The sequence below is a fragment of the Malaclemys terrapin genome, chromosome 1 (assembly GCF_027887155.1).
Source record: "Malaclemys terrapin pileata isolate rMalTer1 chromosome 1, rMalTer1.hap1, whole genome shotgun sequence".
Taxonomy (NCBI): domain Eukaryota; kingdom Metazoa; phylum Chordata; order Testudines; family Emydidae; genus Malaclemys; species Malaclemys terrapin.
The window spans coordinates 243,841,239-243,862,566 of NC_071505.1; the positions used below are offsets into that span (position 1 = coordinate 243,841,239).

At 41.2% G+C, this 21,328-nt stretch overlaps 1 protein-coding gene across 3 annotated transcripts in view; it reads right to left on the reverse strand.

The window, feature by feature from the left end:
• Window positions 1-21,328, reverse strand: part of ATP11A (ATPase phospholipid transporting 11A) — a 236,885-nt gene that overhangs the window by 95,469 nt on the left and 120,088 nt on the right. For all 3 annotated transcript variants that reach the window (XM_054011221.1, XM_054011227.1, XM_054011230.1), the window contains exons 3-4: window positions 16,802-16,891; window positions 3,625-3,705 (exon numbers count right to left, since the gene is read on the reverse strand). In XM_054011221.1, coding sequence (XP_053867196.1) covers window positions 3,625-3,705; window positions 16,802-16,891 — 171 coding nt within the window. The remainder of the gene's footprint in view (window positions 1-3,624; window positions 3,706-16,801; window positions 16,892-21,328) is intronic.

Sequence of the window (21,328 nt, forward strand, 5' to 3'; positions counted from 1 at the left end):
AGTACTGTGTTAAATGTAAATTATTAAAAAATAAAGTTTTAAAAAAATATTTGACAAAATAAGGAAACTGTTTATGTGCTTGTTTCATTTAAATTAAGATGGTGAAAAGCAGCATTTTTCTTCTATATAGTAAAGTTTCAAAGCTGTATTAAGTCAATGTTCAGTTGTAAACTTTTGAAAGAACAACCATAACTTTCTGTTCAGAGTTATGAATATTTCAGAGTTACGAACAACCTCCATTCCCAAGGTGTTCGTAACTCTGAGGTTCTACTGTAGGTGATTCCCCAGACACACACAGCCTAAAAAACAGTGGGTTTAAAAGCTGTGATTTCAAATCTCACTGGAATTCAATGCTTTTAGTTCCCTTAGGTATGTTTGAAACTCCTTGCCTAAGAGATCAATATCACCACTTTGAATTACACCCAGAAATGAATACGGAACCAGTATAGTCTTTGGAGCACTGCGTAACATGCTCCCAGCAGCTAACACGGGTATACAAGCAGCCCACCAAAGTCCACACCAGCTGTAGCTTCTGAGAGTAGTCACAAGGGGATACAAGTGTAGTTTTATGTGGAACACTTTGTAATAATCCAGTCTTTGTTTGATTGTTGTCAAACCACAACAACAGACTGTTAAAAATAATCCCTCAAATCTTAGAGTGGGAAAACCACCCGTAAAAACTAGCTGTTGTGCTTCCCACAACCGCCTAGTGTCAGCAAATACTGAATTTGACTGCAAAGTTTAGTCAGTCATGCACTGTGAAGGAATGAAAATGCTGCTGTTTGTAATTTCTATTACAACTAATGAAAGAGAAATGTGTAGAATGAATATTCTCTGCATTCATCACTGCCAAATGACTTGAAACAACTACAGCGGTAGCCAGTTGTCCCAGTATGACACAATGGAAGTTACTTTCTTTCTAGGGACCAGAACTGGGGCAAGCCCAAATGGAGGCATGGAATATTGGAATAAAGAGGCCCCATTGCCACCCAAAAAGTTTTGAACTGAAGTCTGACATATTAATCTCTCTTGATGTCCTATAATCTTAACTTCTTTCTCTGAGCACAGAATACTTTTGTTTGAAGAAGTTAAGAAAAATAATAACCGGCTAATGTCTGTACAAAGAGTGTTGACTCCTGGCACTGAGCAGATAGCATCACACAATTTTGAGCAGTAAAATGTTAATACAAACAATTGTACCCTCTGTTGTATCACGTTAGATGGAATATATTGGACGAAAGAATTAAAGGTGTCAACATGATCCTGTCACTGTCCAATATTAAACAGTGTTAAACAAGGTTTGGTAGACAAAGATCTTAGCCTGCTTAGTACCATGGCAAACACACTACATTTTTTAACCTTTTAATAAAGATGCAGAAAACAGTTAAAGTTTTGAAATGTGAAGTATTAAGTAGGGCTTTCATTTTAACATTTTTTGTTCTCTTTCCCTTTTGCTGGAGAAAGTTTTAAGACAGACACCCCACCAAAACACACCATCCCCGTCTGACAGTGTCTTGGAGGTATTAAAGTGGTAATAACGGCCATTTTGGCGGAAAGAGAAGAAGTTAGTTGATGTGGTCTGGAGGTGGTGGTGGTGGTGTTAAAGTCTGATTCTGTTTCTTAGAAGACAAAACAAAAACACACACTCAAAAGGGGAGAGAAAAGAACAATAAAGACAGAAAATGCAGGCTTCTGTCTGGTGTTGACTCTTACTTGCACCTCACTACTGAAAAAACAAAAGCATGGCATATTGTCTTATTAGCTACTCCAAGACTTGGCAAACTTGTACCAGGGCTGTTTAGGGCATTGCTGGTCACAGGGTTATAGCAGTGCCGTAAAACACAGTTTTGACCAGCTAACCCAGACTCTTATTAGATAGAAGAAAGAGGGAGGATAGGAAAGAGAAGAAATAAGGTAGGGAAGGGGAAAAAACCACAATGTGGGGAGAGGCAGAAGACAAAGTCTCACATCCCAGGTGATGGCCGGGATTTAGTCAGTCTCGATGGAAGGGGTGATGTGATTTGGGTCCCTCTCTCTGGTCTGATCTGGTCAGGACTTCTCCCAGGGTCAAGATAAAGGCCCAACTGTGTTACAGTGGATCTTGAGGTCTCAGGAAATGGAGTAGGTGACAGCCATGATAGTATAGCTCACTCCTTTCCTGATCTTCTCTCTCTTAGTCAGTGGTTGTTGGCAGCCCACTTTCGCTAATTCTCCTCCAAATCTTTCTGAGGACCCCAAAAGGTAGTGATGGGTGAAACAGCTCTTCCCTTCACTATTTTATCCACCAATTAGGCCTAATTTCCTATACACTAATTCTGGTTAAATTGATTTCTGGGCCAACATTTTCCTTGTTTACCAGATATGATTTTAACACAGTCCTTTTTGTTCGGACTAATTCAGACGGTCTCCCTTTCCCATCTTTTCCCAGCAACATATGTTGTTCTAGGTTATTGTGACATTTTATGAACTTTCAAACACCTTTCACATTTGAACTCACAATAAGGGTAAATTTATACGCCCAATTATCACAACACTTCTTTACTCTCTTCCCCCTCTATATTGTATGAATGAAACTGTTGGTGTCCTGATCAATGGCAGAATGCAGACTGGAGTCTGAATGGGAACAGGTTGAGCCAGTGTAACTGAAGATATGAAATTCTTACACAGTTAAGTCATAGCATACAGCATATATTCTGTGTGGGGTCCCCCACTGATTTTATTGGGATTCTACACAGGTGTACCAATCCACTCTAGTAAACAGCATTGCAGTACTGGGGTCACAGAGTTACAAACTGCTGTAATCCACTCTCTATGGTAATATTAATTTAAAATCTACAAAAGAGAAAGGAAGGCTGACACAGTTCCATACTATTATAGTATTATTTTATTTAGATTAGGGGAACCTTTATTAAGATCTTCCAAGCTACATTGATATGGGAAGTACTGACTTACTTGAATTTTATTATTTTAGTTTTTATAGATAATTTTTAAATATATTTAAAGCATTATTATATAGTATACTCAATCATTTGTAAGATCCATTAAGTCTCGTTATAAACTGTTAATAGTTTAAGTAAAAATTAATGTGATTCAAATACTTAAAAAGTCCATCTTGTGGCTACTGTATAGACGTTGTCTATACGTATCACAACAACTGTAGGTTGGAAATTTCCTCACAGATAAGAGCAATAATTTTATTCTATAACCTACTGCTACAATTCTTCCTCCGCATATTTTCAATTTTTTGAATAGGTAGGTAGATAAATATTTAGGAACAAAAAGAAACAAACATCTGGATACTTTTTATAAATACAATTGTATAAACTATTCTTCGGAGCACAGTTACACAAAGTACAAATTAATATTACAAAATAATTTTGAAAGTTCTGTTGAATAAATGAAAGCCAGCATCATTTAACAACCAATAAAATTCTACTTAAAACAGAGGCAAATAAAAAGTAAAGCCTTCAAAGTAAAGAAAGGATAACCCTTCCCTTGAATCCCCAAGAACAAACAAAAGTAACATTGGCAGTTAATAAAAAAAGGGAAAAATAAAACAAATTTACATTTTCATACAATCTTCAGTTTTACTCCTCCGCCTCCCCCCCCAAAAGAAACTCTCACCTGTTTGATAGCTGTTACAGTGATGACAAAGAAAAGCGGAAGTCCACTTGTTACTGGACTGGTTGGTGTATCAATAATTAACTGTAACACAAAGAATAATCATACCATTTCCTGAATATAGTTTTGTGAATTTAATGCAATCATTTTCCAAGCATGAAATTTATATTAGGCTTTTTAAAAAGCTCACAGTGCAACTATACACAAAGCAACTTATTATTAAAAAAAGGAAAGTAAGTGCAATAAGAAATCAAGGTTATTTCTATTGACAATACCACTCCCTGACACCATCTGTAATTGCAAATACATGAATTGGTGGATAGGCTTATATGATCTTGCACTCTGTCAAAATGGAGGTTGCTTACTGTAACTGGAGATTCTTTGAGATATGTGGTCCCTATCTGTATTCCACACATGAGTATGCATGTGTGCCATGTGCTCAAGTCTGGAAATTCTTCAAAGCAGTGTCAATTGACCTGCACTTGTGCAGTAGCTCTCCTTGCGCTTCCAACCAAGGAATGAAAGGCAGTGTGGGTCAACGCCTCTCCAGTTCCTCTTCTTACTGCAATCCAACCAGATCTGAAGCAGAAGGGATGGAGGATGGAAAGCAGTGACTACAGATGCAGCCATAGGAAAGGCAGCACTACAAGCATCTCTGTGCCACCTTTCTCACACCCTCCTCCAGTCTGAACACTGCTTGCCAGTCACCCATGTGTGGAATACACATAGGGACCATCACTCAGAGAAGAAATGGAGGTTACTTACTGTAACTGGATATTCTTTGAGGTGTGTGGTCCCTATCTACATTTCACACATGGGTGACTGGCAAGCAGTGTTCAGACTTGAGAAGGGTGCAGGGAAGGTGGCAGCACAATTGCTTATAGTTATGCCCTTCCTACAACTGCATCTGCAATTGCTGCTTGGTCTAGAGTGTAATGTGTTATGAACATGTCAACAGAACTCCAAGATGATGCCCTGCAAATGTCTTGCAGTAGAACGTCAGATAGGGATGCCATGGAGCCAGCATGTGCTTGCATGGAGTGATCTGTAATACCCCCTGGAGGGGAATATTTGCTATTTTGTAGCATTCTAAGATGCATTCCAAAACCCACTTAGAAAGCCTCTGGGAGGATATGGCTTGCCCATGCAATCTTTCTGCTATGGCAATAGAGTCTCAGAGATTTTCTAATTGGTTTGATTCTTTGCAGGCAGAATGCCAATTGAACCTAATGTTGAGGGAGTGAAGTCTCTTATCTTAGGAAGAAGCGTGGGGTTTTGAGAAAAATTATAGGTGATGGTGCTGTCCGATTGATGTGGAACTCAAACAATCTTGGGGAAGAAATTTGGGGTATAACCTAAGGGAAACCTTCTCTTTGTGAAACATTTTGTATAGGGAGGATCTGCCATAATGGCTCCTAGCTCCCCAATCCTTCTGGGGGAAGTGATGGTCACTAAGAATGCCACCTTCATGGATTGGGGTGGTTCATAGCACAAGTTGCCGTAGGTCAGAAGTGTGGATCTTTAAATATCAACAAGACAAGGTTAATGTCCCATTGAGCCATAGATTTAATGACCAGTGGAAAGATCCTAATCAGCCCTTCATAAATCATACAGTCGCAGGGTGAGCAAAGACAGAATGTTCTTCTAACAGAGGGAAGAAAGCACTAATCACTGCTAAGTGTACCCAAAACAAACTAAGGGCTAGACCTGCAGTCTTTATGGAGAGGAGATAGTATAGGATAACTGGAATGCTCACTGTATTTAGCGAAAGTTGGTGGAGGTGTACCCAGGCTGAAAAGTGTCTCCATTTAGCTAGATAACTAGCTTGTAGAGAATCCTTTCTACTTCGGTTAAGGATTTCCTAAACTGGGGTGGTGCATGAGCATTCTATTTCTGACGCCCATCCAAACACCAGGCCCGTGAGGTGGAGTGATCCCAGATCGGGGTGCTTGATTTTCCCCCCTGTCAAGGGTTAGGAGATCTGCAAAAGGGAGGATCCTGATGGATGTGTATGGACATAGTTAGAAGTTTTATGAACCAGGATAGTCTGGGCCAGCAGGAGGAGAATGGATCTTCCCTACGACTTGCGATAGTAGGGGGATGGAAAGAAAGGTGTATCGGAGGCTGCCCATCCAGGAGACCATCACCCTGGGAATCACAACCCATCGCTCCCCTGGAACAATAGAGGGGGAAGTTTTCTGTTCATCTGGGAGTACCCCATTACCTAAATATCTTGGTTAGGACTGTGTTGTGGATCTGCCATTCATGGTCTGCTTAGTTTGTTTGCTAGGGAGTTATTAACACCCGGGAGGTATGTGGCCTGTATCATAATGTGGTTTCTGAAACACCACTTCCAAAGTCTGACTGCTTCCAGGCACAGAGGACAAGATCTTAATCCTCTGTTCATATACCCCACCATGAGTACGCTGTCCAACATTATCTGTACATGGAGCGAGCATATGAAGGGAAAGAAGGCCTTGAACACAAGGCAGATTGCCCTCAGGTCCAGTAAGAACAGAAGAATGGCCATACTGGGTCAGACCAAAGGTCCATCCAGCCCAGTATCCGGTCTATCGCCAGTGACCAATGCCAGGTGTCCCAGAGGGAGTGAACCTAACAGGTAATGATCAAGTTATCTCTCTCCTGCCATCCATCTCCACCCTCTGACAAACAGAGGCTAGGGACACCATTCCTTACCCATCCTGGCTAATAGCCATTAATGGACTTAACCTCCATGAATTTATCCAGTTCTCTTTTAAACCCTGTTATAGTCCTAGCCTTCACAACCTTCTCAGGCAAGGAGTTCCACAGGTTGACTGTGTGCTGTTTGAAGAACTTCCTTTTATTTGTTTTAAACCTGCTGCCCATTAATTTCATTTGGTGGCCCCTAGTTCTTATATTATGGGAACAAGTAAATAACTTTTCCTTATTCACTTTCTCCACACCCCTCATGATTTCATATACCTCTATCATATCCCTCCTTAGTCTCATCTTTTCCAAGCTGAAAAGTCCTAGCCTCTTTAATCTCTCCTCATATGGGACCTGTTCCAAACCCCTAATCATTTTAGTTGCCCTTCTCTGAACCTTTTCTAATGCCAGTATATCTTTTTTGAGATGAGGAGACCACATCTGTACGCAGTATTCAAGATGTAGGCGTACCATGGATTTATATAAGGGCAATAAGATATTCTCCGTCTTATTCTCTATCCCCTTTTTAATGATTCCTAACATCCTGTTTGCTTTTTTGACTGCCGCTGCACACTGCATGGACGTCTTCAGAGAAGTATCCACAATGACTCCAAGATCTCTTTCCTGATTAGTTGTAGCTAAATTAGCCCCCATCATATTGTATTTACAGTTGGGGTTATTTTTTCCAATGTGCATTACTTTACATTTATCCACATTAAATTTTATTTGCCATTCTGTTGTCCAATCACTTTTTTGAAGTTCTTTACAGTCTGCTTTGGTCTTAACTATCTTGAGCAATTCAGTATCATCTGCAAACTGTGCCCCCTCACTGTTTACCCCTTTCTCCAGATCATTTATGAATAAGTTGAATAGGACTGGTCCTAGGACTGACCTTTGGGAAACACCACTAGTTACCCCTCTCCATTCTGAAAATTTACCATTTATTCCTACCCTTTGTTCCCTATCTTTTAACCAGTTCTCAATTCACGAAAGGATCTTCCCTCTTATCCCATGACAACTTACGTAAATTAAGAGCCTTTGGTGAGGGACCTTGTCAAAAGCTTTCTGGAAATCTAAGTATACTATGTCCACTGGATCCCCCTTGTCCACGTTTGTTGACCCCTTCAAAGAACTCGAATAGATTAATAAGACATGATTTCCCTTTACAGAAACCATGTTGACTTTTGCCCAATAAGTTATGTTCTTCTATGTGTCTGACAATTTTATTCTTTATTATTGTTTCAACTAATTTGCCCGGTACTGATGTTAGACTTACCGGTCTGTAATTGCCGGGATCACCTCTAGAACCCTTTTAAAATATTGGCGTTACATTAGCTATCTTCTAGTCATTGGGTACAGAAGCTGATTTAAAGGACAGGTTACAAACCATAGTTAATAGTTCTGCAATTTCACATTTGAGTTCTTTCAGAACTCTTGGGTGAATGCCATCTGGTCCCAGTGACTTGTTACTGTTAAATTTATCAATTAATTCCCAAACCTCCTCTAGTGACACTTCAATCTGTGACAATTCCTCAGATTTGTCACCCACAAAGGACGGCTCAGGTTTGGGAATCTCCCTAACACCCTCAGCCGTGAAGACTGAAGCAAAGAATTAATTTAGTTTCTCCACAATGACTTTATCGTCTTTAAGTGCTCCTTTTGTATCTTGATCGTCGAGGGGGCCCTACTGGTTGTTTAGTAGGCTTTCTGCTTCTGATGTACTTAAAAAACACTTTTTATTACTTTTGAGTTTTGGGCTAGCTGTTCTTCAAACTCCTTTTGGGCTTTTCTTATTACATTTTTACACTTAATTTGGCAGTATTTATGCTCCTTTCTATTTATCTCACTGGGATTTGACTTTCACTTTTTAAAAGATGCCTTTTTATCTCTTACTGCTTCTTTTACATGGTTAAGCCACAGTGGGTCTTTTTTAGTTCTTCTGCTGTGTTTTTTCATTTGGGCCTCTATTAGGATGTCTTTGAAAAGTGTCCATGCAGCTTGCAGGGATTTCACTCTAGTCACTGTATCTTTTAATTTCTGTTTAACTAACCTCCTCATTTTTGCATAGTTCCCCTTTCTGAAATTAAATGCCACAGTGTTGTTGGGCTGTTGAGGTGTTCTTCCCACCACAGGAATGTTAAATGTTATTATATTATGGTCACTATTTCCAAGAGGTCCTGTTACAGTTACCTCTTGGACCAGATCCTGCGTTCCACTCAGGACTAAATTGAGATTTGCCTCTCCCCTTGTGGGTTCCTGTACCAGCTGCTCCAAGAAGCAGTAGTTTTAAAGTATCTAGAAATTTTGTCTCTGTCTTTCGTCCTGAGGTGACATGTACCCAGTCAATATGGGGATAACTGAAATCCCCCACTACTACTAAGTTCTTTATTTTGATAGCATTTCATCGTCACAGTAAATTTATATGCAGTCTGCCCTTTTTGGTGGTCCAGGTATACTGAACAGTGTGGTAGTCAAGGTGTGGGCCCCTCCCTGAGGGAGGTGTCTGTCACAATGGTGACTCTTGGTATGGGAGGGTTGAAAGAAGTTCTCACCATGACTTTGTTTGCGTTCGACCACCAAGCAAGGGAGGTGAGAACTCTGATGGGAACAGTCACCTTGGAGAGGATGTGGTCCCTGTTTGGCTGGTAAGTCAAGTGGAGCCAGGCTTACAGACACAGCAAGTGGAGTCTGGCGAACAGCATCACATAGCTATATGCAGCCATGTGACCCAACAGCAAGAGACGTTGGTGCACCATAGTTCACGGTTTGCGGGCAATGCAGAAAATCAGGTTGCTCATCATGTGACATCTGCCTGAGGGAAGAAATGCTCTTGTAGAGACTGAGTCCAGTTGTGCTCCTATTTTGCCTGGAGGCTCAGGTGGGTGCTGGTAATAGTTTACTGTCCTTGTGGGTGACAAAACAGACTTTTCTTCATTTATACAAATGCCCAAGATAGCAAGAAGTTGCCAAAGAGATCCTATCACTGACATGACTTCCTCATGAGATTGGCCTACCAGAAGCCTGTTGTCCAGGTATGGGAACACCGTGTAGCCCTGCCACTTTATCTAGCTGTGGGCAAAGAGAGTAAGGTGGCACCCATCTAAAAGGCTCTCTGGTATTTTCTTCTTGGGGGATGGAAGGTAAATCCCCAGGGACTGCAAAATAGATTAAGTCCTTTAGTGACTGCAGGGACTCATCTGTCTTTCCACTGAAAAGGTTAGACTCATTAAAGGGGAGGTCCTGGATGGTGATTTGGACCTTTCTAGGAAACCTTGACAAGTGTAGCCAGGAGTCCCTTCACAATACAAGTCCTGGATACTGTGTCTGCAGCATCCACCTCTGTGTGGAGGGCCACCTTTGCTACTAACTTCCCTTCATCTAGAAGGGACTGGAACTGGGTTGTCTATGGGAAGTTTATCTTTAAAGTCCGCAAGCCTGGCATAGGTATTAAAATCGTATTTAGCTACCAATGCTTGTAGTTAGTTATGCAAAATTACAGACATGTGGAGGAGAAGACCTTTCTTCCCAGGAGGTCCAGTCTCTTTGAGCCCTTATGTGCCAGGGTGGATTTCCATGACTGACTGCACCACCAAAGAACTGGGGGTAGGATGAGAAAACAAGAAGTCAGTTCCTTTGGCAGGAACAAAATAATGTAGCTCGATCTTTTTTGGTGTAGGGCTACAAGATGCTGGTGTGTACCATACCACTGTGGCTGGCTCTAGTATAGAGTATAATTGGAAGGGCCACCTTACTCCATCCCTGTGGTTGCAAAATATCCAGGAGCTAGTGTGGAAGGATCTAAACCTCCACTATTGGGATCTGTAAATCGTTTGTGACCTTTTCTAAAAGCTCCTGGTACTGACAGTGGTCATTTGGCAGAAAAAGCAATGAAAGAATGACAGCATTGTCTGGGGATAATGAAGACAATGACCCTATTGGAATTGTTGGTACCAGTGGAACTGGTTCTGGCTCCTCCTCCTTGTACAGAGATGGAACTGGCTGGTGAGAAGGGGAGGAGCGGTGCAACTTCTGAAAGGGCTCCAGAGGCCTGCCATAAGGATCCCATAGACCCCAATAAGTCCAGATGGCAGGATCCATCCATTGCAGTGGCTCCCAGGGGAATTGGTACCAGTAGTGCCTAGGAGGGTCATACCCGGAGAGATAGCAAGTACGCTCTCTCAACTGTCTGTTGGGGCTCCTGTGCCTGAGCAGAGATACTGTGCGGCTATCTCATCTGACTCCTCTGATTACGAGGACTGTTCCATCGGTAGCAGGTTCCAGGTCGCTCCTGCCCAATAGTTGGAGATGGAACTGCTCCTGAGACATCAGTAAAGATTCCTCCTCTGGAGAAAGAACATCCCTCAAGAGAGCAGGGCCAGAAAAAAGAGTGGAGACTGTGAGTAGGGGAAGAGTATGTCCTCCGGTGTTACATGTCCCTGTATGGCTTGGGACCCAGAGAGTTCCAGCAGATATGGCTGAAGGACCCGGTTCATTTGTGAAGCCGAACATTCTTTAGGTGAACAAGGCAGTGCCAATGAGGAGTCTGGACCCACACTCGTAGATGGAACCGGTGAGCATCTGTTCTTCCCTTTCAGAAGCAGTCACCGTCGGATCCCTCTTTTTGCATGCCTTGCCCTCCAACCTGGGGATCTTTTGCAGAGTCACTTCCATGGGTTCCAGATGTGATGTCTCACCCAACCTGGACTGGCCTGGGGAGGAAACACATTTCCTATAGACAGTCGTCTGTGAGGATCTGTCCTTGCACCCATGAGAGTGCCCTCTATTTTCATAGAAAGCCTTGGAGGAAAAGTCCTTGGGCTTTAGGGTTAACTGTTCCGCTCCAAGCCAAGTACTTGGAGGGGCACAGCTAGTCGGTGGAGGACAATTTACAGGCAGCTCTGCCGGGCCTGGATCAGAGCGGGGCCTCATAGCCTCCTCCATCAGGAACTTCAGTCGGGGCTCCTAGGCCTCTTGAGTTCTGGGTGGAAAGGATCAGCAGATATTGCACTTGCAGAGATATGTACTTCTCCCAGACAGTACAGGCACCGTTGATAATCGTTGCTGATGGAGAAAGACAAGGGCAGGAAATGCAATTCTTGAAGCTCAGGTCTCTGACATAGTCCTGGAACTGGATATTTCCCCCAACTGGGGATGAGGGAACTACTCTATGCTAACCATAGACTATACTAACTACAAACTAGTTAAGAGTCTCTAACTGATCACCATATTTAGGGTCAGGAAGGAATCTTCCCCGAGATCAGATTGGCAGAGACCCTGGAGGGTTTTCGCCTTTCTCTGCAGCATGGGGCATGGGTCACTTACAGTTTCAACTAGTGTAAACGGTGAATTCTCTGTAACTTGAAGTCTTTAAATCATGATTTGAGTACTTCAGTAACTCAGCAAGAGGTTAGGGGTCTATTACAGGAGTGGGTGGACAAGGTCCTGAGGCCTGCAACGTGTAGGAGGTCAGACTAAATGATCATGATGGTCCCTTCCCACCTTAAAGTCTATGAATCTATAAGTTAAAATAGACAAACTATTTACAAGTATTTTATGTTACAGTTTATACATGGAGTGAAGGACACAATTCTGACTTTGCAACAGCAATCAGTCTTCAACAAGTTAAAGATTCAGACATTTCCAGATATCTATTCTCTGCTTTCAAACCTAGGAGACATTTCTATGAAAAAATATTTTGTGGAAAGAAAATCTGAGCACATTCTTGTTGAAAAACGCTTGAACTATATGGTTATGGTCCCCTCCATTAAAAAAAAAAATCAAATGGAGTGGGCTTCCAATATTCCTTTTTTTTTTTTAAATCACTCTAGTTCTAGATTAATAAAAATAATAATTCTGGATAAATATAGTGAAACCTGCACTAAGGACCATTTTCAAATGGTTTGTCTATTTAATAGTACCACAGGTGACTATTTTTTCTGATCTCTGATGTTCTCTTGCGGCAGGCTTTATTGCACAAGAAAAAAAAAATCCATAAGGACTCACTCTTTTTTTATTGGTTTAATGTTAAGAGGAATGAGTGTAGGGTTAGGAATGAGGAACTCCAAATTCTAATCAGAGTTCTGCCACTTGCTTGCTGTGTGACTTTGACCAAGTCAATTAATATTTTATTCTATATGCCCATCTCTAAAATGGGAATAACATTTACATACCTACTTTATAGAGGTGCTGTGATGATTAGTTAATGATTGCACAGTACTTTGAGCACATAAAATGTGCTCTAAGTTTTAGATATCAGTATCTACTAAATATGTGGATGTTCTTTCAAATGGTACCCTTTAAAATACCATATAAAACTCATTGCAAAGATTAGTAGGAACCTAATGGAATGAATCCTTGTTTTAATTGGGTAAAAGTTAGTGTTCTATCTTTCGGAAATATCCAAGTCTGTCCCCATAGTGAAAGTAGTTAATTAGTAGTAAATGCTTGCTATGGTGAAGGTGGTCAGGAACTTCGGAGGAAGGGATCGGGATCTGATACAAATCAAGATGCTAAGGAAAAGAGGACACGAGAACAGCAAAACAAGACACCGGACTTCAGAAAGGTAGATTGCAACAACTCAGAGAAATAGTAGGCAACGTTCCATGAAAAGACCAATTAGGAAGTACAGGAGTTGAAGGGGGCTAGCAGTTCCTAAAAGATGCAATACTAGAGGCTCAACATCATGCTATTCCAATGCAGAGGAAAGATAAGAGCTACAGGAGGCCAATGTGGATGCACAAGAACCTTTTTAGCTATCTAAAAACCAAAATGGATACATACAGGGAATGGAAAGAGGGCCAAATCATCAAGGAAGTTAAGTATATGTAGGAATAGCGCAAGTGTGTATAGACAAAATCAGGAAAGCAAAGGCAAAGAATGAGTTATAGCTGGCAAGAAATGTTAGAGACAACAAGAACGGGTTCTTCAAATAAGTCAGACATAAAAGAAAGATCAGGGATGGTATGGGTCTGTTGCTCAATGGAGAAGGTAATTTGTTAACCGAAGATGATAGGAAGTCAGAGCTGCTCAATGCCTACTTTACTTCAGTCTTCTCGCAAAAAACAACTTGTGACTGGACAACTAGTCAAATTACTACAGACAAGAAAGTGGAAGGGATGCAGATTAGGATAAGTAAAGAACATGTCAGATCTTCTGACCAATTTGAATGAATTCAAGTCAGCAGGGCCTGATGCTATTCTCCCCAGGGTACTGAAGGAATTAGCTGAGGAAACTCATGGATGACAGGACTGGTCCTGGAAGACTGGAGAAGGGCTAACATAGTGTCCATCTTTAAAGAGGGGAAAAAGAAGGAGTCAAGAAACTGTAGACCAGTCAGCCTGATCTTGATACCTGGGAATCTACTAGAACAATGTATAAAACATTCAATTTGTGAATACCTGGAAGATGAAGGGGTAATCATTAGCAGCCAGTATGGATTTACTAAGAACAAATCATGCCAAACCAGCTTGATTTCCTTCTTTGATAACTGGTTTGGTGGATAGGGGGAATGTGATGGACATAAAATATCTGGACTTCAGCAAGGCTTTTGAGACAGTCCCACATGGCATTCTGATAAGTAAGCTGGAGAAATGCAGGCTCAGCAGAACTACCATTAAGTGGCTACATAACTGGTTAAACAACTGCAAACAAAGAGTAACTATTAATGGAAGCTTATGCTCTAATAAATTTGTTAGTCTCTAAGGTGCCACAAGTACTCCTGTTCTTATTAATGGAATGATGTCAGATTGTAGGGAAGTCTCAAGTGAGGTTCCACAGGGATCTGTTCTGGGTGTGGTGTTGTTTAACATCTTTATTAATTACCTGGATGTAGGAATAGAGGATACTGATCAAGTTTGTAGATGACAAAGCTAGGAGGGCTTGCCAACACTTTGGAGGATAGAGCTAAAATTCAGAGGGATCTTGATAAATTGGAGAATTGGGCAATAGACAAAATTAAATTCAGCATAGACGAATGTAAGGTGCTACACATAGGGAAGGAAAACCAAATGCAGAATGGGGGATAACTGGCTTTGCAGCAGCACTGCTGTGAAGGATTTGGGAGTTGTGGTGGATCACAACCTCAACATGATTCAGCAATGTGACGCTACTGCAAAAAAAGTGAATGCATGTTTAGGTTGCATTAACAGAGGCATAACATGCAAGTCACGGGAGGTGATAGTACCACTCTACTCAGCGTTGGTTAGGTCTCCGCTGGAGTGCTGTGTCCAATTTTGTTCAAAGTATAGAATGGATGTTTGTAGATAAACTGGAAAGGATCCAGAGGCGAGCAACAAAGATGATTGAAGGGACAGAATGCAAGCCATATGAGCAAAGGCTGAAGGAACTGGGTATGTTAATTTGGAAAAGAGGAGATTAAGGGGAGACATGATAGCCATCTTCAAATACTTGAAAAGCTTCCATAAAAAGATGGAGAAAACTTGTTCTCTCTTGCCACAGAGGGAGACAATGGGTTTAAACTATAGCATAGCAAATTAGATTAAATCTCACGAAAAATAGTAGGACAATAGAACACACTGCTTAGGGAGGTAGTGGAAGTTCCTTCACTGCAGCTTTTAAAAAGGAGGCTAGATAGACATCTGTCTTGGATGATTTAGACAACAAATCCTGCTTCTTGCCAAAGGGTTAAGACTAGATGACCCTTGTGGTCCCTTTTAACCCTATAATTCTATAAATTTTCTTCAAACATAATACCTATTTGTACTTTGGAAGGATTTTTAAGTGCAAAATAAACAATCAAGTGTTAAAACATGTGGCTTGGAATGCTCACTCCTCCTTCTAGTTGTCAAAGGCTAGAGGAACTGGAAATAAGACTGCAGTAATTGTTAGCTGCAAAGTGGCAGCAAAAGGGCTTTCTTCATAGCCCTCATGACACTGCTATTCTTGTCCTAAGAGAAAATGCAAAAATACCAAACTAACTACTGCATATAGATGGTAAGCAGGCAGAACACAGAATGAGGTCCCAGTGCAATGAGAAAAATCAAAAATGTTCTAAGAACCTACATAACTATTGCTTGCTATTGTCTAGACCAGTGGTTTTCAAACTTTTTTCCTGGGGACCCAGTTGAAGAAAACTGTTGATGTCCACAACCCAACGGAGCTGAGGATGAGGGGTTTGGGGTGTGGGAGGGGCTAAGGGCTGGTGCAGAGAGTTGGGGTGCGGGGGTGAGGGCTGCAGGGTGGGGCCGTGAATGAGGGGTTCAGGGTATGGGAGGGGGCTCTGGACTGGGGCAGGGAGTTGGGGTGCAGGAGGGGGTCAGGGCTCTGGGCTGGGGGTGCAGGCTCTGGGGTGGGGCCAGGGATGAGGGGCTTGGGGTGCAGGAGGGAGTTCTGGGTTTCAGGGGGCTCAGGGCTGGGGCAGGGGATTGGGGCGTGGAGTTGTGGTGTGAACTTACCTCTGGAGGCTCCCGGTCAATGGCGCAGCCGGGGTGCAGAGGCAGGCTTCCCGCCTGCCCTGGCACCGTGGACCGCACTGCGCCTGAAGTGGCCAGCAGCAGGTCCGACTCCTAGACGGAGGTGCGCAAGTGGCTCTGTGCAGCTGTTGCCCACAGGCATTCGCCCCCCCACCCCAGCGGAGTGGTGCTCGGGGCGGGGGCAGCACACAGAGCCCCATGACTCCCCGCCTAGAAGCCGGGCCCGCTGCTGGCCGCTTCCGGGGCGCAGCACGTTGTCGGAACAGGTAGGCACGATCCTGCCTTAGCTGGGCAGCACTGCCGACAGGACTTTTAACATCCTGGTCAGTGGTGCTGACCAGACCGACCCAGTGCCTTACATGTCGTGACCCAGTACTGGGTCGTGACCTGAACTTCGAAAAACGCTGATCTAGACAAGCGAAGAAATAGAAAAGGCCTTTCATTCCAAACCAGTGAATTTTCATTACATTTAGTGTATTTCAGTGCTCATTCAAAGTGCAAAATTAAGAGACTTAAAAAGTGACAACCTATAATTACCCAAACATGTCAACATGCACAGTGACAGTGAAAGCTTACCCACTCTACCCTGTCAGTGTGCCTTGACCCTGGCCTGGAGGGACTACCTTTTGCTGATGGAGGATAATCCAGTTTCCATACCCATTTAGACTATGCCATTTATCCTGATTATCAACATGGATGCCAGTTAGTGCCAATTATGATGGTGGGTTTAAATGAGGTGAAAACCTGTTTATTACAACATAAAAAACATTCATTTTATACATACTAATCATCAGCTATAAGTAATTGCCACTTCCCACCACGATTGGATTCACACCAGCTCTAGAAACGGTTGATTCACACTAGAAACAGTTGAAAAAGTTCTTTAGCATGTCACCACTCAATCAATATCAACCATCCAATTTCTCCTGTTACCAAAACTGGTGGATTGGAGGATGCAGGTTTTTTTTTTTTTTTAAATCTCTTTCAAGCTTTATCTGAATTTTACAAGTTCTATTTTTTCAACGTGTATATGAATCTATTTAAGAAATGGGAATGCTTACCTGAACAAGAAAAATGATGAGAAAATAAAAGTTAGCTATCCTTCTGAACTGCTCAAACAAGTTCTTCGGTACAAAGTTCCAAAATGTGTACTAAAAAAAAATGTAAAGAGCATTTAAGTATTTATGATGATAATGCTGTTTTCTCTAACATTGCATGCCCTGGCTACATCACTAACAGCACCAAAATATATACAAGTACTTTTAAGAATCAAACAAGCTTAAAATTCACAAACTAAGTTTAAATATTAAATGCAAATTAGAAGCAATTTTTGTTAATTTATTTAGGCAAATATACTTATATGCAATTGGCATTCATGCATTCTTGAAATCATTCAGTTAATAACTGAAATTCTATCTAACATGGCTACCTGAAGCAGAAGTCTAGCACTCCACAGTTTCATTCAGAAATATTTGACCTCTGGACATCTTGGTACTATGGACTAAAATAAGTTTTTATGGCAATGATACCCAGATATTTAGTTAAGGTATATTTAGTTGAAAGCCACTGAAAAACATTTAAAATATTAAAACAATTGCTTCTAATGCTGTATTTAATTAATCTCCATTTTGTTTTTTCATTTATGCTAAACCTGCTTTGACAGCAAGTCAGGCACAAAACCAAAAGGTATCAGCCCCCTTTATGTTCTTTCGTTTTGTTACACATGCATCCCTCAGAACAATCAAGAGCACCAACAGTTTATGGTTGTAAAACCTTTATTTAACGGTGTTATATATAGCAAAACTGTAATGAATATAATGTGACACACAAATTACAGAATATGAAAATGCAAATAAAGACTATATAAAAACTTATAATTTTCTCTTGGAGATCCAGTGTGGCGAGAAGTGGAGGCAAAAGAGGGAATGATTTGAGGAGGGAGTCAAAAGCAGCAAAAAATGTCTGTGACTGTACACGTGGAATTCAATTAAGTTGGAGAAGTAGAGCAGTTTATCTAAGAAGATGGCAGAACTAATTTGTAATTAAGTCAGTCAGCCTGGTCATGAGATTTCTGCCAGAGATGCTCTTCAGCACAAAAGCTGGCACATAGGAGCAGATGTCAGCAGAGAAGACAACATCAACCCTGGTGAATTTGAAGTCACAAAATGGCCGAGTGATAGGGTGTAGAGGAGGAGGGAAGAGGTTGATGGGTGATGCTGAAAAGGAGACCAGCTGGTAGCTGGATTGGATAGAGGGAACTCAGCAACAGAAAGAGCAGTGCTTGGTGAAGATCAAGTCAAGTGAATGGCCATCTTGGGGAGTGGGAATGTGGAAACAGGACTGCAGGTCAAATGAAGATGTGATGGTAAGGAAATGTTCAGGTAAGGGGTTGGATAGGTCATCTACATGGGGACAAAATCACAAAGGGTGAGTGTGGGAGATTGTAAGGAAAGTGAGAGAGAGACAGAGAAGTCGAAATCAGAGAGGCAGGCTGATGGGGAGGAGTTGGGTGAATGGTAGACGGCAGGCAACATGAAGGGGAACAAGAGTCGGATGCAGTGCTGTTCAAAAGAAAATGTGTGGGAAGGGAGGAGGGAGAGGTTGGAAATGGCAGCAATGGGAGGAGAGAAGCCCAACACCCCCACTATTGTCTGATCCAGCCAGGAGAGGCCTTCATAAAAGAGGACAGCTGCAGTGGCAATGTCAGATGAAGGGATCCAGGAGCTGGAGGGAGGGAGATATGAGGATGCTGTGTACGGCTGAGATCTTTTTAGAGATCGAGTGGGGGTTCCACAGACAGCAAGAGAAAAGGAAGGGGGAGATGAGTAATAGGTGGATGGGCGTGAGGTTAGAAATGGTGGCACAAGAGGGAAAAAGATGGTGGAGAGGATTTGTGTGGAGGGAAGGCCAAGGTTGGGAAAATGTCACAAGAGGTGAGGAGGCAAAGGAGAATGTGGATGTGGGATCTGAGATCTGGATTTGTATTGATGGGAGAATGGGGAAGATGGGGATGGAGAAGGGAAGAAAAGCAAGGAGAGCTGGTGGAAACTTTATAAGGGTGAGGGTAACATGTACTGGGAAATGGAGCCAGTGGGGAAGAGGAGTAAGGGGGAAAAGTATGGCAGGTGCAATGATGCAGAAGAGGGGTGCAGCAAGAGCCCTGGGTAATTGGAAGATAACACCTTTTTGTAATCTTGTCTATCTTGTTTTGAAATTGTCAGATGAAGGAGCTACAATTACAGGTATATTAGATTATCTGGGATTCTAATTTTCTGTTTAAAATTAAATAATAGAAAAAAAACTGATTGAGAAATAAAACCAGAGTGACAAGTTTCCAACTAAGTTCAAGTCCTGTTCATACTTTTGAGTTAAACTCAGCCTGCATTGCTTTGCTTTTTGTGCTTTCAGCAGCACACTTGGTTGCACATAGCAACACAATGGTAAGTGGTAGTTCTTTTATGTGTTTACACTCAGAATGGGAATGTAGATTGCAAAAATAATTGAGACGTCAAAAAAGCTTGTTTTTATTTCATTGCTAACAAAACACCAATTTCTAATCAAATCTGTGAAATCACAATTCAAATAAACCTATAAAAATTTCTAATCTGTTACAAGGCTTTAATGTAGCTACAAACACAGAAAATGAATAAAAATAAAAACTGAAAATCAAAGTCTACTGCAAGTAAGTGTAATGTGAAGTTAAAATTCCAGTTAAGGACAAAGACTAATGAAAATAGAGGAGAAAGTCACTGCTTGAAAAGAAGCTACTAATGCCAGTTCTGGGGATAATAGTTATAACCTGCTGAGGATTGAAAGTGATGAGGAGGCAGCGATGGGGGCATTCAGTTAGATTAATAAAATGATGATATATCCGAGACTGTGGGGAGAATATAAATCTTTCTCCACCTTTGCAGCTCTTATCTTTAGTCTTTTCATCTCTTAGGTGATATTTTTAAAGAGAGGAGAGCAAGAAGATTTATTACCAACTCTTTAGCAACACTTAAAGAGGAGGGATTGCTAAAGAGAGGTTCTTTGGATTCCTGATCCCTGTTGTTGTCATCATCTTTGGTCACTGTTGCTCTACAAGTGGCAAAATCTGCAGCTAAGTCATATATTCCAAAATATAGTCTCAGATAGGCCACCTGAAGGTTTACTTGAAACTCTATTTTCTACTATTTAAGCACTAAAACCTGCATGTGACCCGTCAGTTACATTAAATTTGGAGATGATGGTTTGTGGAAAGAGACGGATTTAAGTAATTCTACACTTTCATTGTTAAATTAGACTAACAGGAAAAAGTTATCCTTTTCAGATCTTATAGTCATCACTTCCTAATAAATCACTGTCTCTGCAGATTTATACAATTCTTCTCCAGTCCTTAGTTGCTATTGCATTCTCATAGGTAAGACAGCTATGGCTGATTGGGGAACGTAACAGAAATACTCAGTTTCAAAATAAGAGAATCTATTTACTTCCAAGTATTACCAAAGCAAATCAGACAAGGAGGAGAAAAAATTACTTACACTACAAATGTAATGTGTCTGGAATAAACAATTTTTTTTTCATTCCATCAAAATAAAAAATTAATTATAGAAGGAAAATATACATTTTTGATCTCCATTTTAACATATAGGGCTTTTTGATAGCACTAAACCGCCCCTAAAGACAGTTTATCAAGTCAAAATTCAACAGCTTATAGAATGACTTTTCTTCTGTAAGCGATTTTGAGTAAAAATGTAAGTTGGAAGCATATTACCTTCAGTCTAGATACTTTACATGTCAGAATGGGAAAGCCAATTCAAGTAGTTTAAATAAACAGACAAAAATATGAATTTTAGTCCTTTCCCCAAGGGTTTGAGATTGAGAGATGTTCTGGATAAGATGACACCTTCCACTTTACAACCTCGGCACATCATCTCTCCAATCCCATATAGGCCTCTCCCTATTTTTCTACAATTTAACAGGTCTCAGGTGCCTCAAATATTATATATGCTTTTGCTTGAGCCAGATTTTTTTTATTTGTTATATTTTTAGAATAAAAGGGAACAGCATAATCAATTAGGAACCCTAGTGACTGAGGTAGCTCAGTTAGTATATAAATTAATCCTTTAAATGCTTCCAAATATATCTATCCTTGACAAACTATGCACTGACACATTCCAGCTCAGGTGTAAATATACTGTTTCCATGGCTAAATTTTTTTTTAATAAATACATGCAGTACAGACACCGCTTCAAAATCATCAGAATCCTTGCAAGAGCTACTCCTGGTGGAATTCTGCACCAACAAATTAAAAATTATGCACAAAATATTTTAAAATTCTGCAAATTTTAAAATTCTGAAAAATTCTGCATATTTTATTTGTCAAAAACAACAGTATATAATTACTCTAGTTTCAATTATTTTGGTAATTCATTTCAAAATACTCGTCACCAAGTATGTCTGTAACAACACAGACACACACAAAAATTCCCCTAGTAGTAGACTGTTAAAGAAACTCCCACAACAATCCAGTTCCTGTTTCTCGACCCTCTCCCCCACCCAGAGCACAGCTGTGCCGCCCCCCCCAGCCCAGACACCTGCTCCCC